A 23,936-nucleotide genomic window follows, 5' to 3' on the forward strand; every position below is an offset into this window, starting at 1 on the left:
GATACAAGAGTTACAAATGTCAAGCAAAGCATTTAGTCTCACTCTTTGTTGTTCTCTACAAGCCCCCTCCCAATTTAATCATCTATGTTTCTTTTGGGTATATAAATACTTTTGAAATATGTAAGCTGTTCTGAAAACCATAGTATAGTGTAAAAACATGAAATAAACAATACTATTAATAGAGAGGCTGAGATAGGAGAAGCAAGATTTCAAGACCATTATGTTGTACACAGCAAGACACTGTCATGAACAAACACTTGCTTCAGGTCTTATAGCTAATAGATTTCAATAGGCTAAAAGTTTGATTCACAGGTCTTAGCACTTTGACCTTTGTGGTATTCCCATCACTTCAGTGCTTGGCAAAAACAATCTCAAAAATGTAGGAAATGGTAAGAGTAATAGTGTAAGCCATGCAGTAAACACACTTGTCAAATAACAGTGAAGTATTATATTGCTCTCATTCTGTACCCAGTCAGTATAAGAGCTTTAGAAAGTTCTCTAGTTCTCTTGTGGGATGTAGGACTATTTTAAGGTGAAATCTGATCACTTTTCCATTTTCTTAAGAAAATAGTGTATTTTGAGGACAACAGTGTCTTATAATTCCAGCGAATTGTCCATTTTGTGAACTGGCCTGTAAGTCCTTTTCAGTCGCCACCCTTTCCAAGTGCATTCATACCATGTTTGTTCAGATGGATCCAGAGAAAGGACAGACTCCTTACTGCCTCAGTCACAGTTTAAAAACTAAAACGGCAGACATAGGCAGGAAAAAATTCTGGGTTAACACTGATGTTTGTCAAGTGTTCTCTGTGTACACATATGTGTTAGAGCTAGTTTTGTTTTGTTTATGGTGTTAGAGGTTGTGAAGTTTCTTTAAAAAGAGCAAATGAATGAATTCTTCAAGAATGTCATTTTATATATACAAAATTCACCCTACCCCCAACTTCTCCTGGATTCTTTCTACTTCCCCTTTCCACTTCTGTTTGTATGTGTGTCTGTCTGATGGACTGACTGTCTGTCTGTCTGTGTGTCCCTCTTATACAAGTTGCTAATGGAATGTGAACTCCCTTTTTAGGATTCCTTGGGTAAGAAGCTTCAAAGCATTAAAATAGGCCTCTATAAACTTGATTTTATAATCCCTTAGTAATCTCATGTTAGAAAAGGATGTAAACTAAAGCAAAGATTTACTTTAAAATATTCATCACAGCTTTAAAATGAAAAGATACCAAAATGGGTACTTCTAAGGAGAGTGAAGAAAAATCTAACAAGTCTATATGATGATCAATAATTTGCAGGATTTTCAAAATATTTGTATAGAAAATATAAATAGTTGTTGTATCCTATAACCAAGAAAAGAATTTAAATTCTAGATATAGAATGTCATCCTCACACTAAGAACAAATAGATACAGAAAAAGCTATGACAGAGCAGTGTTAAACACCAAGGCTTAGCATCATGTCCTCACAGGTCCTTCTGTCATTATTTCTCTCTGCCTTAATTCATCTCCTGTCTTCCTATTCATATTTTAATTGGTAGTGGTTAGTTTCTTTTGACCTATTGTATGTATTAAATAAGAACAGTCTCCTAAGGAATATATTCTCAACTGAGAAAGAGTTACTTAAGCCAGTGATGTGAGAGTAGAGGTTGTGGCCCAAACACAAGGGCTAAGATGTTTGAGAGCCACATGACAACATGGTGCAGTAGGGGAATGTATCTAATTTGGTGCCAGTGCAGAGTCCATGTGTGGAACTGCCAAAGGGGAACCTCGGTGAAGGCTGCAGGAGCTCTGATATGCTGTGCTAAGCAATTTAATGCTGTCTTCAGGGTGTGATAGCATAGAGATGAGAACATCTATACCCAGCACAGTCCAGTCTGAAGACTGAGTCCAGGTTGCAATGGAGAGCACACCACACAAAGCCTGGGACATATAAATAGCATATCATGGTCAAGGAAGTTCAATGTTATTTCATTGTAATTCTGGGTAAAAGGCAGGTCACACTAAAGAGACAGGTCCTTAAAATGGGTTAGTGTACTGGCAGGTTTTAGTGTCAACTTGACACAAGGTAGAGTCATCAGAGAGGAAGGAGCCTCAGTTGAGGAAATGCCTCCGTGAGATCCAACAGAAAGGCATTTTCTCAATTAGTGATCAATAGAAGAGGGTCCAGCCATCCCTGGGCTACAAGTCCTGGGTTCTATAAGAAAGCAGGCTGAGCAAACATTGTGAAGCAAGCCAGTAAGCAGCACCCTTCCATGGCCTCTGCATCAGCTCTTGCCTCCCAGTTTGAGTTCCCATCCTGACTTTCTCCAATGATGAGCTATGATCTGGAAATATAAGCAGAGTAAACCCTTTCCTCCCCAACTTGCGTTTTGGTCATGGTGTTTCCTTGCAGTAATAGAAATTCTGACTAAGCCAAATTTTGTGATATAAATATCCCTGCAGTAGCTGACTTCAAGCTGTCAATGTTTTAACAACCTATTAGAAATTTCTGGCTATTTGGGGACTGGTTTTCATAATCAATTATGAGCCAATTTCAGCTTAATACTGTTTGGAGGAGTTCTGTCCTAAAGAGCCTGCCACTCTGTGTTGAGGAGATGCTCTATGTCTGGCAGGAAGCCATGGGCAGCCGTGGGGCAATGCAAATAGAGGAATACCACAGTTGCACACATTTGGTAGAGATGTTTCTGGCAGAGGTGAGAATATAGGCAAGAAGAGAACACACATAGGAAGTAGTTTGTACGCTGCTGCATATCCTAAAGCTTGGAAAGATGGTGGTGCCTGAGCTCTGGCAGAGCTGAGGACATACTGACACAAATACATAAGAAACTGCCTGTTCGGTGAATAGCAGCTATGAATTCTGAACAGTGCCCAAAACTGCCTGAAGACTCTGGGTTCTAAACATCGTGGGCAAGTTTGGGAAGGAGTCAAAACCATGGCAATGCAGGGTGACCTGTCATCTCACTATCCCAGGACACCAGCACAGCTAACAATGAAGAAAGAACCCTGGAAAGGAAAGAAGCCATAAAATTGGATCATAATATGTATAAAGTTGACCTAGCTGTTCTCATGTATGCTGGAAGACTGTAAGCACCTTGCATCTCAAACTTGAAATGAGCTGTCTCCCACCCAGGCGTGAGAGTCTTCCATACTACTATAAATAAATGACTTCAAAATCAGCACTCTTTAGAATCCACAGCCTCTATAACATAGCGTTTACAGTGTTACATGATATAACTGTAGTAGATCAGAAGGTTACCTCAGAGATCTAAGACAGAAAAGGAAAGCTACTCATTTTGAAGTAAAAGATAATTCTAACCCGCAGGGATCCAGATGTTGGCTTTATCAGACATAAACTTTAAAGCAGCTGTCATAGTGAAGGATTTTATAGATACAGTTGAAGTTCTGAAGTGGCTAGTTTTTAATTAATCCTGGGTGGGCCTAATTTCATCAGATAAAAGCCTTGAGAGGCTCAGAACCTCTGTGAAGAAAGACATAAGAGTCTGCCAACCGTGTGGAAGCAAACTGTTCCACCATGATACCTATGAGTAGGGCAGTGGAGCATTGAGCTTGTTGTGCTAGCCAGCCAACCTGAAAGTGGCTGCCAGCACCAGCCAATGTGTGGCCAGAGCCCTCAAAATGAGGCCACCACTGGAGCAGATTCAGAAGTTGAATCTCCAAATAAGAGTCCAGCTGATACCTTATCTACAGTCTTGTTACATGAAGACATGGCCAACCCACCGCCTCCTGACCTGTAGACATAGAAGTAAATGGATGCCTACTGACATTGCTGAAGGACATTGCACTTTAGCATCTCAAGAGTCCCTTTTGTTTGACACCAGTCTCAATATGCATGAGGCCCTAACCAAGAATATTATAGGCACACACTCTGTCATCTCTAGACCACTGTTTTTGGCCATGTCATCTAGTGTCATTTTCCATTTGATAAAACTGGTGCTTTCACAACTAGCAAACTCTGGCCTCCTTTTATCTAAGGATGGTTCCTTAATCTTATACATCCCTCCCAGATTTCAGCACAAGCTGAAGGTAGAAGCTAGGAGGAGCTTCAGCACTGTCTGGAAACCTTAGCTAGATCCTTTGGTTTATTAGCCCTTTGGCTCCTTTCCATGACAATAGGTAACAGTGTTGATGATGAACTTCCTGACACTTCTGAGCAAATAGCCCCTTTCATTTTCCTCAGCCTCATCCTCTGATGGAGATCAGGTTTCTGATCATTTTCTCTTTGAAGCTTCTTAGGTATCCACTAATACTTTTTTGTGTCTTTATAGATTTTTTTTCTTTTCTGTTCCAGTTCCCCTCCTACATCTTGGACTTTTGTTACAAGAGCACCAGTTTATAAATAACAAAAATCTCTCTTACTTGTCCATGGTATCTATCAAGTTATCACAGAAAAACGAGTACCTAGAACAATAATAATAATAATAATAATAATAATAATAATAATAATAATAATAATAAACTTGAGTACCTAGAACACTAATAATAACAACAACAACAATGACGACAACAAAGAGGAAGAAGAAGAGGAAAAAAGAGAAGGAGGAGAAGGAGAAGCAGTCGTCAAAGGGTTTTGTTGAGTGAGGAATTTCAGAACTAGGTGAATAGTTATAACTCGGGATCTGAAAAGATTGTAATTAAGGCATTAGCCAGAGCTGCAGTCTAGCCATCAGAAGGCTTGACTGGGCTGCAAGATCAGCTTCTAAAATGTCATATTCACGTAGCTCATGGTAGGAGGTTTCAGGTGCTCACTTCAAGCATCTTTCCATAGAGTTGCTTGTATACTCTCTTGATGTAGCAGCTGGTTTCCCCTAGGTCAAGGAATCCAGGACAAAATGAGACAGAACCCAGTGTCTATGCTTAGAAGTTTTTATCATTTCTGTTGCATCCCAGGGGTAAAACACAAATCAGTCCTGTCTAATATGGAAACAATTGCACAAAGAAACAGATAATAAGAAGCAGGCATCATTGGACTGTCTTAGAAATGAGCTTGCAAGCCAGGCAGTGGTAGTGCATGCCTTTAATCCCAGCACTTGGTTGGCAGAGGCAGGTGGATTTCTGAGTTTGAGGCCAGCCTAGTCTACAGGGTGAGTTCTAGAACAGCCAGGGCTATACAAAGAAAACCCTATGGGGGGCAGGGGGAGGGAAGGAGCTTGCAGAGGCTTACTGCCTATCCAATCTACGAATCAGTAAGTTCTAGGTACAAGGAGGACCTTATCTCAAGAAGATAAAGTGGGAAACAATGCAAGAAGTCACACAACATTGACTTCTGACTTCCTGACATACATGTATACATACATAAATACATGCATACATTCACACATACACACATACTTCTAAGCACCAATAAAAGGGAGTGTGTCTAGTTAGGTAGAGTTATCACCATTGTAGTAATTATTTAATCTCAATCAGGAGGCTTCTACTTCGTCTTTGATCATTCGGTTCCCAGATAAAAAATACAACCTTTATATCTATAATAAGTTTTAAAAGCACTAGAGCTGGGCACAAATCTACCCTTGATTCTATATCTATTTTCCCACGAATAACCCCAAGATATGACTTGCCATGTCCCACCGAGCTGCTCTTACTCTGTCTGGCCAGCCCTTGTGACCAGTTCTCACAATCCCTCACTCCATGGTATCTACTCTCCCCATTCCTCTTTTTCCTCATGCTCCTCTCCTCAGACCCCAAACCCCAGCAATAAAGCCCCACCTACCTCACTTCTGCCCAGCTATAGGCTATAGGCTATTGTAGGCATCTTTCTTCAATCAATAGTTTTAAATTAAGGTGCAGGATTATACAGCCTCACTTGGTGTATATGAGGATTCCCTCCTCCTTGAGTCAGCCATGTCTTGGGGCGGTGCTTAGCCTTACAACACTAGCAGAAGACCAAACCTCAACACAATCACTATTCTTAGCTATCATAGGGAAATTGAGTGGTACAGAAACCAGAGACTGCTGTATTGGATATTTAGGACATCATTGATAGCGTCATGGCTAAAAGATCCTTGTTTGAAAAGATAAAGATAGAAAGCACACAATGCTAGGCTGGGAAATGAACTGAAAGTGAGGAAGATAGGCCTGAAGGTTTTGTTTAGTTAGCTTCATGGTTTTGTTCTTTAAAAAATGGATATTAGATACAAAAGTTGCAAGTCCGGGGGGGATTTAAAATAAATTTAAGCATGCTCATGTGAAAATAAATTCAGAGAGATTGATGATAGTGAATAGAGAAAGAATTATTGATGACATAAGGACTTAGAAAAGAAGAAATTTCAGATGTTAGCCACAAGTTGACCTTAGATGGGAAGAAGTCCACAGCGATTCCTATTGTTGCTTACTAAAGCACTCCACACATCACGCTGAAACCATCATCGGGTCATGAGTCTGCCTGGGAGAGATCTAAGACCACTCCAGCAGAGACTTTGCTGCCCCAACAAGGTGCACTCAGGAGACCAGAGCCAGCTTGGAAGGTAGCAGAGACTGAGGAATTAAAGATGGCCTTGCCATCCTAGGCTGATGTTGACCAGGTGTCTTGATTCTCTGGCATGTGACCTCTCAAGCAAGCTAGCCCAGAATTCTTTCCGAGGCAAAATTGTTCTGAGAGAACTAGAGACTGTGTAGTCTCTTGAACCTCAGGCCAGGACTCTTGCAATCATTCTGACACATTGGGCAGAGCATGTTACAAAATTAAGCTGGCAAAGAGCCTACATAGAATATTTGTGGCCAGCAACAACTTAAAGGGGCCTCCTCCAAGGTCAGAGAGGCAGGTAAATTGGAATGAAAGGTGGACAGGAAAGGAGGCCATAATGGTGCTAGTTATGCTTTATGGTACGCCTTCAGTAGATGCTCACTGAATAGAGAAAGCTGGGGTTTCCCATAACCCCTCTAATAGTACTCAAGATCAGAAGCTTAAAGTCATAGTTTACAATCCTATACTATAAATTCTACTTTTATATCATCCTGAATGGCTTTCTATGTACTATACATATTTTTTTAAAATCTTGTATGTATACACACACACACACACACACACACACACACACACAATCAGTGCAGTCAGACTCTTGACCGAATAGCTCCTGGTCCTCCCCATCCCTGCTGCTCTACGTACAGCCGCTACAGACCAGGCATATGCTGCAAGTAGAGCCAGTGTCCAGACCCAAGTGCATGTACAGCTTCTCAAACACTTATTTAATCTATATTTAATCTGTAAAAATTCTTACTATTTTTCATAAACTAAAGCTGAATAAAATACCTACTAAATATTGTATACTTAAACTAAATACACATTAAATGTAGCAGGTGCTGTCTTTCTCTGTAATCATGGAAATCGTGTCCCAGAAGTCTACAGTATCATCCTCATTGTCGTTTAGGGCACAGCTGTCTGCAGCCAGTAAGTCCACTTTGGAAGGAAGGATTTTATGCCTTGCTCTACAGTGACAGTAACAAGATTCTTTTTATTGTTGCTGACATCAAGATAGCTAAAATCAACAGTGAGGTAAACACTTCTTGGGACCATCTGGCATGGATTAATCCAAAATATTCTGTAAACATTGATTCTATTTAAGAACCAGGAACTACTGTCCAGTTGCTGTCAATTGCTTCCTTACTTCATTTTTCATGCATCCAGAAGGGCTGAAGGGGAGCTATAGCCTCGGTCTTTTGGCTTTTCCTTTTTTCAAGTATCTTACTTCCATCGGGAAAGTCACATTACTCTGAGGGACTTTCCAGTGCCGTCCAAAGTTACCCATAGGACTGAGACCAGAGTGGGTTCCAACACTAGGTATCTAGCCAAAATGGAATTCCCTCGCTTCCTTAAATTGCACACAGGCATTTGAGACTGAGCTTCTTTCCCTGTGTGAGTTTCTTCTTAAGAACCACCTACATGGCGGCCTTTCCTATCTTTACAGGAGGTTGCCGTGCTAGGGCTGTGGTAAGGCATTCCCTCCCATCCCAGGACCCATTTCTGGAGTTTTCTACAAAAACTGACTGGGCAAGGTAACTGGGGATTGTTTAAGCTGTGAGGTTCAGAGAAGAATGTCTGCTGGGACTGCCCCTCCCCTGGCAGTAAATTCTAGATACTGAAATGTAGCTTTGAAGACTGCATACTAGAGATTCCCTATGCTTTTTTTTTAAAAAAAAAAAAAATTATTTCACATAACTATACTGTAGCTGTCTTCAGACGCACCAGAGCCACCATGTGGTTGCTGAGAGCAGTTGGTATTCATACCCACTGAGCCATCTCACCAGCCCCCTTCCTATGCTTTTTGCAAGGTATTCAGTAAGTACCTTTCCACAAGCCAGTATTCTGCAAATGTGAGTGTCCTCAGCTCTTGGTGTCTAAACATAAAGGTTCCTTCACAGGGCTAATTGTAAATGTAAATTTTAATGCAGTGTGCTTGGAGAAAGGCTGTGCAGCTGGGCTATTGAAGCATAGTATATTTTGCCATTTTTAATTTATGGTAAATGCTGATTAGGAATGTCACAAAGACCTCAGCATACATATATGATTGCCTTTAATCATCACCCATTTCCATGAACCTGTGTGACAATGGCATACTGTTACACTGTGGTACTTCTGATCAGCTCTGTGCTTTTAATTATTCCCAGGATATTGAAGAACTTATTATTTAAAGGTTAGAATAATGCCCAAGATATGGACAAACCCAGTGAATGTCAGACACTAGGAATGTTGGATGACTTCACAGTTATGAAATTATTTCATTTCTCATGATAATTCTTGACTTGCCAAGTTAGTGAATTTTTAAGAACACTGAGAGCAGATTTTAAGATAAATGTGAACTAACCCATTCTTGTGGAGTCAGGGTCTTCCCTACAGGCATCAGTTCATGTTTGACTTGCCTGGCTCACATTTAGGGATAAAATGAGTTAGGACAAGGTCTTAGCACATTCCCTCCTTGGGAAAGAAAAACCAACTGCACAACTTGGAGAGGCTCTGAGAATCTGCAGTTGCCATGGATACTTTAATCTTTATAACAGTGTTTTCTCTGTATGGCAACACAACTTACTTCAGTGAAAATAGGAATTTTGTACTTCTTTTCTGTCCATCTGTTGCCTTCTTTTTTCCTCTAATTAAAGTTAGAGATAACAATTTTAGTTGCTCAAATCATCATAATGACTAAAAATAAATTAAAATCTCATAGAACCTCAATGTTTTCTTAGGACATGTTGTTGGCATGTCTCCTAAATTAACTTTTGCTGATGTCTCTTATATTTGAGAGTAACTTTAAAAGAGTGGTAATTCTAACTTTGCGTAGGTTTATTCATCACTTATATGTAGTTATGATAGATATATAAACAAACAGAAGCGGACAATTCGATTCACAAGCCCAAGTATATTTATCCAGTTTATCTGAATGACTATCTGAGAACCTCTTCAGTTTATCTTCTTGGCTTCTGGTTCTGAACTCTCCTGAATTATCCTTTATCATGTGCATCCTACATATTCCAAGGCCTTCCTCTAAAGAATTATCTCCAGCCAAATTCTGAGAACCATCAACTGCCAAGCTGTCCAAAGAGTGTATCTGTGTATGTTTCAGCAACACCAGAGTATGTTAGTATAACACCATTAAAACTTAAGAAATGTCATTGTTTTACTTATTAATTAAAAGGAAAAAGAATCATCCTCATCTGTATACACATATACAGGCATATCACATATAACTTAACTATAGAGAAAGCCCATACCCTTCTTTCATAAAAAAAAAAACACTGTATATCATTGCATATGTATAAGCTCTGTTATTTATATCTGACTTCATGATCAAAGTATTTGAAATGCCAATAATGATAATTATAACAAATGAACAAGCTTGTTTATTGAACCTTTTTGTTAAAAAAAAAAAAATCCCTGAATTTGTCTCCCCTGATCTCCAGCATTTAGAATCAATTGATCATCTTTGAAGCAGAGAGTGCCTGTGAGATACCCCCTTGTTAAAAGGAAAGCAAAGAGCACATGTGAGATAGCCCCTTGGTAATCGGGGCGTGCTCCTGCTGTCCCTGCTGCTTCCTGTGACATTCCAGAAACTCATCCTTCTCAATAAAAGTTCCTGGACAGATTTCACACACAAATATGTTATAAAATAGTGACTATTCCAGAGTGCTTGGTAGAAAAGGGTGGTATTGGATATTGTAACTTACCTGTGGGAATTCAAATGACCACTATAAACTTAGGATGAAATGGCACAGTATACTGAACTCTTTTGAGGACTTTTGGTAAAATATGTGGGCAACATTATGTCCTTCATGCAAGCACACTCATTGTTTCAGCTCTTCTGTCTTCCATGCTTCCATCTCTTGTGTTTATTGATGGATGGTTTTCTGGGAAGTGGCATTGGCTGACCTATGCTTGGCTGCTCTGACTCTTACTTTCTTCACCAGGTCGTCTTGATAACCCTTAAACCTCCACATCCTCAGGTGTCTGTGTGCATACCTCTTGACTACCCAAAAGTAGGATTTGCTTTCTTTCTCCCACCCCACCCCCCCGAGACAGGGTTTCTCTGTGTAGCCCTGGCTGTCCTAGAACTCATCTGTAGATCAGGCTGGCCTCAAACTCAGAAATCCACCTGCCTCTGCCTCCCAAGTGCTGGGATTAAGGGTGTGCGCCACCACCGCCCGGCAGGATTTGCCTTCTTAAAACTATTGTTTTTATTCCAGTATGACGCTTCCATTCCAGGATCAATATTCACTGGGTCTATTTGGAGTATGAACAAGACTGTTAGAAGAAAGAAAACTAAAGATTTCACAATATAAAATTAATTTTCTAAACTATGTTGGCAAAAAATATTAGTTTGAAGCCATTACTTGTCACTTTTATGACTTGTCTTTGTTTCTAATGCAGCTAGTGTGCTTTGTAGGCATTGATTTTATACAGAAAGAATCACTGTATCCCTTGTCACATGGCTGCTAGGCTTTTGCTTGCTTTTATTTTTTCAGAATAACAATATTATAAATTTTATTGTACTTCAGGCTGTCTTTATTCATGTTATTTGTTTATAAAATATGTGCTCTGGTCAAACTTTTTGCTGTCCCAAGAAAACACCTCTAGAACATAACAGCCTTTTTTTTTTTCTTACTGCTTAATAAGATTTTGCACTGTAAATCTCCTTATTTCATATGTGTTTGTCTACTTTACTGGTCAAGATTTTTAGACAAGTGTCTCGTTTTTCTCTGTACCCCCATATGTGGTACAGTTAATTGGCTTATGGCAAGTGTTTAATAGCTATAGCTCTCTTAAAATATTAAATAACTTTTCAACAAAAGCTTCACAGTCATATTTAACTGCTCTAAGTAACATAGGAGTATGTAAGACACCAAATTTAGTAAGCTAGACCCTAAGAGAGGTGCTGTACAGGCTGAAGGTGAGCTGAAGATCATGTGGCCATCCTAGAGTGCAGGTGGAAGGCTTTGACTCTCAGTATGACTCTTACTTACTAGGATCTGATTACAAATAATACAGACTATTATCGTAAAGTACATGAAAGCACACAAACCACACATGAAAAAAGGAAGCGTAAAGCATGACACAAAGATGGTTACTGTTGCCGGGCAGTGATGGCGCATGCCTTTAATCCCAGCACTTGGGAAACAGAGGCAGGTGGATTTCTGAGTTCGAGGCCAGCCTGGTCTACAGAGTGAGTTCCAGGACAGCCAGGGCTACACAGAGAAACCCTGTCTCAAAAATACCCCCTCCAAAAAAAAAAAATATGATTACTGTTAACACTCTAGCATATGGGAAAGGGGGAAGGAGACAAGGTTTTGTTAGTTCCTTTTAATCTGCTGTTGTACACTTACTGTTCTTACACAGGACCTGTGTTTAGTTCCTACTACACTAGAACTACTAAACTATAAGTTTAGTTCCTAGAACCACATCAGGTGGTTCACAAGTACCTATAACTCCAGTTCCAGAGGATCTGACATCTCTTCTAGCCTCCATACATGTGATGTACATACATATAAAACACAAAATAAATAATTTAATTTTAAAAATAAGAGGCTCTGAATTAGCACATGAAAAGATCTTATACTTTCTCCTCCACAAATGTGGCCCTGAAGAAATCACTTGGGCTTTTGTATTCCCTGTCATCACAGTTTCGTGGGACAGTTTCTGTGAAAGTTGAGAAGGAAGGGGTTATCTGACTTATGGATTTGTTTTAAGGAGTAAATAGGGCAAGAGATAAGCAGCATTTTATATATGTATGTGTATATTATAATATACATATGCGTAATATTTATAATATAAGTGTCTATTGGACATAGGTGTTAGTAACTTTACTATATTTTATTTTCAGTGACTTTCTAATACTGATATATTTATATTATAAACTGTGCTGGAACAAAAGTACATCTCGGTAAATCATTGGACACATTTATATAATATCCTTGCCTATATTTTTATATGACATTAAGATTCTGGGGAGTGGTGAGATGGCTCAACGGGTAAGAGCACCAGCTGTTCTTCCGAAGGTCTTGAGTTCAAATCCCAGCAACTACATTGTGGCTCCCAACCATCCATAATGACATCTGACGCCCTCTTCTGGTGCGTCTGAAAACAGCTACAGTGTACTTATTCATAATAATAAATAAATCTTTTAAAAAAAGATTCTTATGAAAATAAATTCTTATATAAATTCTTCTGTAGAGCTGGTGAGTCAGTAAATATCTGAACCTGAGATTTTCATACAAGGAATACCCTCTAGCTAAAACTTCCATCCCAACCAACACATTATGAAATATCAGGTTTCTGTCTTTTATGAGTTGGTTTATACTAATTGCACAGCATTTGTAACCTTCATTGAATTCAGACAATCCTAAGGGAAAACTTACAAGTACTTCACACTAAAGAATGAAGTACTCAGCAGCCCGTGAAGTATGCAGTAGTCACCCTCAGCTGCCCATGCGCTGTGGCGGTGGCCACTCTTAGTTGCTTTAGAAAGGCTTTCATAAGTTAGCCCTCTTCCTCTTTTCTTGTTCCTACACAAAAGAGTCCCAAGTTCTGCACTAAAAACAATTCAATTTTATTTCTACCTAATCATACTTTTTTATTAGATATTTTCTTTATTTAAATGTGATATGATATCTCCTTTCCCATTTTCCGCTCTGAAAAAAAAAAAGAAAAAAAGAAAAAAAAAACCCTGCTCCCTCCCCACTCCCTCTGTTCACTAACCTGGTGTCTCCTGCTTCCTGGCCCTGGTATTCCCCTACATTGTTTTTTTCTAAAGAATTTTTTATTAGATATTTTCTTTATTTATATGTCAAACAATATGTCCTTTCCCAGTTTCCCCTCCAAAAACAAAAAACAACAAGAACAAACCCCTGTTCCCTCCCCACTCGCCCTGCTCACCACCTCACCATCTCCTGCTTACTGGCCCTGCCATTCCCCTTCACTGGGGCATAGAACCTTCACAGGGCCAAGGGCCTCTCCTCCCATTGATGACCGACTTGGCCATCCTCTACTATATATATGCTGCTGGAGCCATTAGTCCCACCATGTGTACTCCTTGGTTGGTGGTTTAGTCCCTGGGAGCTCTGAGGGTACTAGTTAGTTCATATTGTTGTTCGTCCTAAGGGACTGCAAACCCGTCAGCTCCTTAGGTCCTTTATCTAGCTCCTTCATTGGGGACCATGTACTCAGTTCAATGGATGGCTGTGAGCCTCTACTTCTGTATTAATCGGGTACTGTCAGAGCCTTTCAGGAGACAGCTATACCAGGCTCCTGTCAGCCAACACTTGCTGGCAACCACAATATTGTCCGGATTTGATGATTGAATATGGGAAGGATTCCCATATGGAGCAGTCTATAGATTGTCCTTCCTTCACTCTCTGCTCCATAGTTAGTCTCTATAATTCCTTCCATCCATGGGTATTTTGTTCACCCTTTTATGAAGCCAGCCTAAATATAGCCATCTCCTGAGAGGCTCTGACAGTACCTGACTAATACAGATGTAGAGGCTCACAGCCATTCATCGAACTGAGTACAGGGTCCCCAGTGAAGGAGTTAGAGAAAGGACCAATGGAGCTCAGGGGTTTGCAGCCCCTTAGGACGAACAACTATGAACTAACTAGTACCCTCAGAGAGCTCCCAGGCTCTCAACCACCAACCAAGGTCTGCACATGGAGGGGTCTGATTGTTCAGGCAGCATGTGTATAGTAGAAGATTGCAATTTGATCATCAATAGGAGGAGAAGAGCTCGGCCCCGTGAAAGTTCTGTGCCCCAGTTTAGGGGAATGCCAGAGTCAATAAGTGGGAGAGGGTGGGGTGGCAGGCATGGGGAGGGGGGAGGCAATAGGGGTTTGTTTTTGTTGTTTTTGTTTGTTTCTTTGTTTTTTGGAGGGGAAACTAGGAATGGAGAAATTTACATGTAAATAAAGAAAATATCTAATAAGAAGAAGGAACAAAGTATCCACACTTTGGTCTTCCTTCTTCTTGAGTTTCTTGTGGTTTGTGCATTATACTTTGTGTATTCTGATCTTCTGGGCTAATATCCACTTATCAGAGAGTGCATGCCATGTGTGTACTTTTGTGATTGGGTTACCTCATTCAGGTTGATATTCTCCAGAACCATCCATTTCCCTAAGAATTTCATAAATTCATTCTTTTTAATAGCTGAGTAGTACTCCATTGTGTAGATGTACCACAATTTCTGTATCCATTCCTCTGTTGAGGGACATCTGGGTTGTTTCCAGTTTCTGGCTATTATAAACAAGGCTGCTGCTATGTGGTGGTGGCGCACACCTTTTATCCCAGCACATGGGAAGCAGAGACAGGCAGATTTCTGAGTTCGAGGCCAGCCTGGTCTACAGAGTGAGTTCCAGGACAGCCAGAGCTACACAAAGAAACCCTGTCTTGGAAGAACCAACAACAACAACAAAAAAAGGCTGCTATGAACATAGTGGAGCATGTGTCTTTATTACATGTTGGAGCATCTTCTGGGTATATGCCCAGGAGTGGTATAGCTGGGTCCTCTGGTAGTACTATGTCAAATTTCCAGATGAACCGCCAAACTGATTTCCAGAGTGATTTACCAGCTTGCAATCCCACCAGCAATGAAGGAGTGTTCCTCTTTCTCCACAACCTCTCCAGCATCTGCTGTTACCTGAGTTTTTTATCCTAGCCATTCTGACTGCTGTGAGGTAGAATCTCAAGGGTGTTTTGATTTGCATTTCCCTGATGACTAGGGATGTTGAACATTTCTTTAGGTGCTTCTCAGCCATTGGGTATTCATCAGTTGAAAATTCTTTGTTTAGCTCTGTACCTCATTTTTTAATAGGGTTATTTGGTTCTCTGGAATCTAACTTCTTAAGTTCTTTGTATATATTGGATATTAATCTTCTATCAGATAGAGGATTGGTAAAGATATTTTCCCAATTTGTTGGTTGCTGTTTTGTCCTATTGACAGTGTCTTTTGCCTTACAGAAGCTTTGTAATTCTATGAGGTTCCATTTGTCAATTCTTGATCTTAGAGCATAAGCTATTGGTGTTCTGTTCAGGAACTTTTCCTTTTCCCCTGTGCCCATGTGCTTGAGGCTCTTCCCCACTTTCTTTTCTATTAGTTTCAGTGTATCTGGTTTTATGTGGAGGTCCTTGATCCACTGGCCTTGAACTTTGTACAAGGAGATAGGAATGAATGGATTTGCATTCTTCTACATGCTAACTGCCAGTTGAGCCAGCATCATTTCTTGAAAATGCTGTCTTTTTTCCACTGGATTGTTTTAGCTCCTTTGTCAAACATCAAGTGACCATAGGTATGTGGGTTCAATTCTGGGTCTTCAATTCTATTCCATTGATCTACCTGCCTGTCACTGTACCAATACCATGCAGTTTTTATCACAATTGCTCTGTAGTAAAGCTTAAGGTCAGGGATGGTGATTCCACCAGAGGTTCTTTTATTGTTGAGAATAGTTTTTCTATCCTAGGTTTTTTATTATTCCAGATGAATTTGCAAATTGTGCTAAGTCTGTGAAGTATTGAGTTGGAATTTTGTTGGGGATTGCATTGAATCTGTAGGTGGCTTCAGCAAGATGGCAATTTTTACTATATTAATCCTGCCAATCCACGAGCATGGGAGATCTTTCCATCTTCTGAGATCTTCTTCAATTTCCTTCTTCAGAGACTTGAAGTTCTTGTCAAACAGATCTTTTACTTGCTTAGTTAGAGGAACACCAAGGTATTTCATATTATTTCTAACTATTATGAAGGGTGTTGTTTCCCTAATTTCTTTCTCTGCCTGTTTATCCTTTGTGTAGAGGAAGGCCTCTGATTTGCTTGAGTGAATTTTATATCCAGCTATTTTGCTAAAGTTGTTTATCAGGTTTAGGAGCTCTCTGGTGGAATTTTTGGGGTCACTTAAGTATACTACCATATCATCAGCAAATAGTGATAACTTGACTTCTTCCTTTCCAATTCGTATCCCTTTGATCTCCTTTTGTTGTCTAATTGCTCTGGCTAGGACTTCAAGTACAATAATGAATAGGTAGGGAGAGAGTGGACAGCCTTGTCTAGTTCCTGATTTTAGTGGGATTGCTTCAAGTTTCTCTCCATTTAGTTTGATGTTGGCTACTGGTTTTCTGTATATTGCTTTTACTATGTTCAAATATGAGCCTTGAATACCTGATCTTTCCAAGACTTTTATCATGAAGGGATGTTGGATTTTGTCAAATGCTTTCTCAGCATCTAATGAGATGTTCATATGGTATTTTTTCTTTGAATTTTTTTATATAATGAATTACATTGATGGATTTCCATATATTGAATCATCCCTACATCCCTGGGATAAAGCCTACTTGATCTTGGTGGATGATCATTTTGATGTGTTCTTAGATTCAGTTTGCAAGAATTTTATTGAGTATTTTTGCATCGATATTCATAAGGGAAATTGGTCTGAATTTTTCTTTCTTTGTTAGGTCTTTGTGTGGTTTAGGTATAAGAGTAATTGTGGCTTCACAGAATGAATTGGGTAGAGTACCTTCTGTTTCTGTTTTGTGGAATAGTTTGAGGAGTATTGGTATTAGGTCTTCTTTGAAGGTCTGATAAAACTCTGCACTAAACCCATCTGGTCCTGGGCTTTTTTGGTTGGGAAACTATTAATGACTGTTTCTATTTCATTATCAAATATGGGACTGTTTAGATCGTTGATCTGATCTTGATTTAACTTTGGTACCTGGTATCTGTCTTAAAAATTGTCCATTTCATCCAGGTTTTCCAGTTTTGTTGAGTATAGGCTTTTGTAGTAGGTTCTCATGATTTTCTGGATTTCCTCAGTGTCTGTTGTTATGTCTCCTTTTCATTTCTGATCTTGTCAATTAGGAAACTATCTCTGTGCCCTCTAGTTAGTCTGGCTAAGGGTTTATCTATTTTGTTGATTTTCTCAAAGAACCAACTTCTGGTTTGGTTGATTCATTGTATAGTTCTTTTTGTTTCTATTTAGTTGATTTCAGCCCTGAGTTTGATTATTTCCTGTCTTCAACCCTTCTTGGGTGAATTTGCTTCCTTTTGTTTTAGAGCTTTCAGATGTGCTGTCAAATTGCTGGTATATGCTCTCTCTAGTTTCTTTTTGGAGGAACTTAAAGCTATGAGTTTTCCTCTTAGGACTGCTGTCATTGTGTCCCATAAGTCTAAGTATGTTGTGGCTTCGTTTTCATTAAACTCTAGAAAGTCTTTAATTTCTTTATTTCTTCCTTGACCAAGTTATCATTGAGTAGAGTGTTGTTAAGCTCCCACGTGTATGTGGGCATTCTGTTGTTTATGTTGTCATTGAGGAGCAGCCTTAGTCCATGGTGATCTGATAGGATGTAAGGAATTATTTCAGTCTTCTTGTATCTTTTGCGGCCTGATTTGTGACCACTTATATGGTCAGTTTTAGAGAAAGTACCATGAGGTGCTGAGAAGAAGGTATATCCTTTTGTTTTAGGATAAAAAGTTCCTAAAAAAAAAAAAAAAAAAAAAAAAAGTTCCTATCTATAATCTGCATGACATATTTCCTCTCATTGTTCTGCTAATTTCCAAACATTACACATATACTTAAACCAGACACTGCAAATGAGTAGATGAACTTTGTTTTCCAGATAATATTTTGCATAAGTAAGATTTTCTTTAAAATCTTAGTTTTCACTTGCGCTGCTCACCTGTCTTATCACTCTTTGTTTACTTGACCTTTTTCATGTTTTTATTAATTTTTCATGTAATATATTTTGGTCATAGTTTTTTCCTCCACAGGTCTTACCATATTTGATGTTTTACTATCATTATCTCTGTATCTGACTAGACAATGGGAGTACATTGATTGTAGTTTAGTATCATTATCATGTAAGATATAGCTTCTATCTTGAAAGAATAGTCAAAAGAGAAAGTATTTTAATATTGTGATTTAATTTAATTCTTATTTTGTGTATAAATGTCTCTACTAAAATTAGTGAAAATTTGCTTTTGGTTAGTCTCATTAACCTTGATTTGTTTATTCAATAAATATATTAAATACCCACAGTAGAGTAAAATGTTATATTAGTGAGTTTAAAGGTTTAATAAATAAATGGCATATAAGTTTTAATATAAAAATATATGTAAAAGTTATAGTTTTAAGACATATCAATATATAACCAGTTGCTTATTACATCTGAATGTTTTACCCTCCTTAAAAATTTCTATAATGAGTACAATGACTTGAGAAAAATCTTTGTAGTTTGAATTTTTAGCTTCTCGTTAGGGTAAATTATAAAACACAGAAGCAAACCTCACTTTCTTATTTTTTAGGGCATAAAAAATCTTTATGGTCATTTGTAAGCAAGTACCATGTATCAGGTCACAGAAAAGTCTTTGGCACCTTTATTGTGTGGATTTAATGTAATGTGCAGCATGCACTCACTTGCTCAGCCTGCTCCTTTCCTAGTGGATGCTACTTCCCTGGATTGCATCTTAGGTTTCCTTCTTCCTGAATATATCAAGTCAGGAGTTCTCTCTTTAGACATGTCTGTGGGTGGTCCTCAGGGCTGATCTCTAACTCCCTGACCACTAATTCTGTTTTATTTTGTACAGGAAAAAAAAATGACTTGAAAGCTGTATATACTCCCATCTGAAGTCTTCAGTAGTAAAATTACACATTTAACCTGGCTGGCAGCACAGCCCTGGGGGCTGCTGAAGAAAGAATGCATAGTCCCTCAGAATCCCCCAACAGTTGTGGCCACAGTCCCTGGCCTTACAGCTGCCTTTAAGTGCTCATTAAAAAGTTCCAAGAGTGACTCCTGGTTAACTTTTCTACTCAGTAGAAAAATATTAAGCAATACCTAAATAGTCCAGAAAAGTATGAAAAGTCTACACAGAGACACCCTGTCTTGAAAACAAAACAAAAACAAAAACAAAAAAAAAGAATGAAAAGTCTGGATTGGTGGGAAGATTGTTGAGAAAGTGAGTCAGTAAGGGAAACTCTTCAAGGAAAGGAAGTAAAAGAACACCCCACACCCCCACTGTCCCCCCAGAGGTGATAAAGAAAGTAGAAAGCCTTGGGCTCTAGGCAGAAGGGATGAGGCCTCTGCCCTCCTCGCCTGCTCTGCCTCTCATCCCCACTTGGTGCCTCCTCCACCACTTGCTCCTGTTAACACTACATAAGCAGTGTGTTAGGGTTCTATGGTTAGCACTAATTCCTGAATAGATCACAAACTCTGAGCTTCAGAACTGCGTGTTAGCTCTCACCTAGGCTGCCTGTCTAACTTCCGCCTTCCTTTTCTCCAGCCAGCTGTCACTATTAACTGTGTATGGCTGTTGCTTTTCAAATCTCAAGTCTCTTTGGCGTGGAATGAACCATGATCTTTGCCAATAGAAGTTTTATCCAAACTGAGCCCCAGCTGTTCCTGAAGCTCTCCTAATCACGGGAGCCTGAAGCAGGCCCTCCCTTGTCGGGACTGCCAGAGCACCCTGCTCTTGCCCACCGCCACTGTGGTCCATCTGCTCTTGAGTATCTCCCTAGAGGCTAGTGCACTCCTGTGGCTCAAAGAGCACACCTTATCTCTTCCACAGGGCCACAGCACCGCCTTCCTTATGAGGCCCACATAGCACAGATGAGCTGGATGGATGGGAGAAAACAGCCCATTGAAATTAGGAAGTCTAACATAAATTTCATTATTTTTGTGCCAGATTTTGTGCCAATTCTTTCTATTCATGTCTAAAACTTAAAATCCAGATAGGAATATTATTTCTCAAGAGGACATTTTAGCCACTCTATACAAGAAGATGCTTCCTACCACAGTCTGTGGGACTGTTTGTCATTGCCGTCTGTGGCCAGCTAATGCCAAAGCTTCCCAAGCATAGTGACTCCACCACAGGCAGGACTGATGTGCTCCTGGGCCTTCTGAGAGCCTTCTCACAGACTTTTCTCCTTGAATGCCAATGCAGTTTCCTAGGAAATTATATGCATGTAGTTCCCAGTGATAGATATTTCTTAATGGTGGAACATTGCAAGTCCTTAGTTGATGCATATGGGGAGAAGGGCTAAGTTTTCTTCCTGGTTGACTTTTCTGTGTGAAATGAATCCAAATGAATCTGAATTTTAATAATTAAAAAAAAAAAACTATTTTTGCCAACATTTTGAAAAAAATGAACTGCCAAGGAAAGCCTCAGAGCATATTCCACACCATATGCTGGTGGTATCAAATCAGTAAAAGTTGAATGCAGGAAGGGTCAGCTTTAGTGAAACTGATCTCATATGCAAATGTGCATGTCCTCAACTAAAGTCCCCGTGTAAATATTAAAACCTTTCTTTCCAGTCTATGGCACATTCAAGAAATCTAGCTGCACTGACCTTAAGTAACTTTCCTCCTTGGGTTTTGTATTGTTTTGTTTTGGGGTTTGCTTGTCTTTTTTTTTTCCTCTCTCTCTTTTTGCTTTTTGTCATTCCCACCTACTAGTACCTCCAAAGAAAACAACTTTATTTCCTTTAGCTTTGTATGTATCTGAACTTTATTCCAAGTTGCTATTTAAAAAAGAGGAAGAATGAAATGTTTCCAAATACTACTATTGCTTTTCTCTCTCTTGTAGCTAATCTTTACACATCAAAGACACTCTGATACTTTTATATTGGAGAGCACTTGTAGGTGAGACCCTGTTTTTACTGAGGGCGCTGCAGCCTTGTGTTTTTGCGTTGGTCTCCTTTATAAGTCCTCTCAGCCAGTGCCTTGTTATTTCCAGGCTCATCAGCCATGGTGTGAAGGAGGAACTGAAGACAGTCCATAATAAAAGCAGGAGGAAGCTCTGGGGGATTTTAGGAAAGACTTATCAGACACCCTCAATGACAGAGCTACTGTAGCTATCCACAAAACACATCTGTGAAGACTAGTGACCCTGGGGAATTTTCAAAATGAAGCATGTTGTCAGGACTCTTCCAAAGGCTGAAACTGGAAGAAAAAAAAAATGTGCCTCCATGGAAACTTTAATTTTGAGGCTAATACTGTGTCTGTCTCTATTGTATCTTCATGTCTGTGACTCTGTAGATGTTTTCAGTCATTCAGTCTGGAGTTGGGAGTGTTTCTTTACCTTTATTTAGGTCTACTAAATAATGGAATGAAAAGCCTGGCATTCTGTATCATATAAATACTTAAAGTACCAGTTTTCAAATACTTCCTTAGCTTATCAAACATTGCTTATATATTTTATAAAGAAGTATTAATTCCCATGTGTTTAATATGCCAGTATTAAACTGATTTTATAGACTAAGTTGGTGATTACTAGCTAAAATAGTAAATACTTGAATGACCCACAAAAGAAACTCAGTTATTGCCAAGAATCTCAATGCTATATAAGTAAATGAGTCTATGCACCCAGAGATTCAGTTGGTTAAAGTTAAAGTAACCATATAATGCAGAAAATACAATGGCAAAAGGCGTTTATCTCATGTCAAAATGTTGAAGGTATTTCAGATTTAAAAGCATAATCTCATAAAAGATATATTAAATGAATTTCATCTTCTGTTTTATGTTTTATCAAAAAGAAAAAAAATCAAGGACTGGTAATTTAGACTCAGAAATAGTGCTACAAGCAGAAGTTATCTGAATGTGCTATCAGCCAAAACCAATGTTCTTTGATCTCACATTTAAACCTCTTGTCCTCCAAATGAATGAAATGGCTTTTTTCCTCCTCAAATGTTCAACAGACCTTTTGCCATTTGATAGAATCATTATTTCAAACTGTGATCTGGAAAACAACATTGACTCAGTGGCATATTTGCTATTCTTAGCCTGGTGAACTAAGCTGGAAGTCGATGAATAATGCAGGTTAGAAAGAAAACACATGCTAGAGATTACAAATAGAGAACGGTCTTCCAGCAACAAGACTTTCATTTTAGGACTAGATTTTTGTTGGCATGTTTGGCATTATGACAATTATTGTTTTTCTTTCCAGCTGTTACACATCTGTATTGAAGGCTGGGGTAACTGGCGTTGGTCAGAGCCCTTCATTGTGGACCATGCTGGTACATTTATTAGAACAATTCAGTACAAGGGTCGAACTGCTTCACTCATCATCAAAGTTCGGCCACTCAGTGGAGTGCAAAAACAGGTGAGTCTCCTGTGTTCATGATCCAGACATCTCCTGAGCCGTTGTATAATGGGCATGAGTAAGTAATATGGACCATGTAGCAGTGGTTATGTATATCTGCCTCTGACGCCATGCAAATGAATACTGAGTGCTGATGATGTGGATGAGGATGCTGTCTTCTGACCCTTTGTCCCTCATCCTTTAGAAGAGTTGCAACAACATGAACTAACTAGTACCCTCGGAGCTCCCAGGGTCTCAACCACCAACCAAGGACTGCACATAGAGGGGTCTGATTGTTCAAGCAGCATGTGTATGGTAGAGGATTGCAAAATCGATCATCAATAGGAGGAGAGGACCTCGGCCCTGTGAAGGTTCTATGCCCCAGTGTAGGGGAATGCCAGGGCCAGAAAGTGGGAGAGGGCGGGGTGGCAGGCATGGGGAGGGGGGAGGCAACAGGGGTTTGTTTTTGTTTGTTTTTTTGTTTTTTGGAGGGGAAACTGGGAAAGGAGAAATTTGCATGTAAATAAAGAAAATATCTAAAATAAAAAAAAATGGAAAAAAAAAAAAAAAAAAGAAGAGTTGCTAACGAGCAGTAAAGTTTACTGATTTTAGTTCCACCTTTTCTCCCTGTCACCACCTGCCTTCTGGTAGTGGTGCTAATGAACTGTGAAATAGCCAAAGGCTATTTTCCTGAGAAGGAAAAGAAGTAAAGAGAAGTAGAGACTCTTGGATAATCCACCAGTGGATAAACAAGAGTTGCTTCTCCTGCACGTGCATACATAATAATGTATATGAAAGCGTTGGGATAGTCTCCTGTGACAGACTGAGCCTGCACTCCAGCAAGCTTTGCTTTTCCTAAGAGTTAATATTAACTGCAGTAAAAATTCACTGCAGTCTAACTCTTGGCATATAAAATCTCAGCTCTCAGCACATATTTTTACGTATTTTATAAAACTTCCTTTTGGCTGTTTTTGAAGTTCTAAGACTGCAAAGGGAAAAAAGTATCTGACACTTTTTTTTTCTGTGTTCTTAAGATGTGAAAATGTGGTTTCTAAAAGATTTTTTTTCCAAGCATGCAGCATATGACAAAAGTAGAAAGGAAAAAAAGGGAAGTATTAAAAATCTGAAGACTGGCTCAGCACACACAATAACTGGGTTTGTTGTAAGGGTTTTAACATATACATCTGCATCTGGACTGTAACAAGCAAAGCAGAGCTTGTGTGAACTGAGGATGTGATAGGAGCAGCATTCCTCCTGGGAGGGGACACCCCTCTCATGGAGCAGTAGGGCCTTTCTCATGAAACTGGCAAGAGGGAAAGGAGGCCCTATTGTTCATCCTGGACTGAGTCTAATCAGGGATTTGAACTTGCAGTTCTCATTACTGTG

The 23,936-nt window shown here is 39.3% G+C and overlaps 1 protein-coding gene across 4 annotated transcripts in view; it reads left to right on the top strand.

Moving 5' to 3' along the window:
* Window positions 1–23,936, top strand: part of Vps13b (vacuolar protein sorting 13 homolog B) — a 564,858-nt gene that overhangs the window by 480,897 nt on the left and 60,025 nt on the right. For all 4 annotated transcript variants that reach the window (XM_031359340.1, XM_031359343.1, XM_031359341.1 and 1 more), the window contains exon 44: window positions 22,416–22,571. In XM_031359340.1, the coding sequence (XP_031215200.1) occupies window positions 22,416–22,571 (156 nt within the window). The remainder of the gene's footprint in view (window positions 1–22,415; window positions 22,572–23,936) is intronic.

The sequence above is a fragment of the Mastomys coucha genome, unplaced genomic scaffold (genome assembly GCF_008632895.1).
Source record: "Mastomys coucha isolate ucsf_1 unplaced genomic scaffold, UCSF_Mcou_1 pScaffold7, whole genome shotgun sequence".
NCBI classification, from domain to species: Eukaryota; Metazoa; Chordata; class Mammalia; order Rodentia; family Muridae; genus Mastomys; species Mastomys coucha.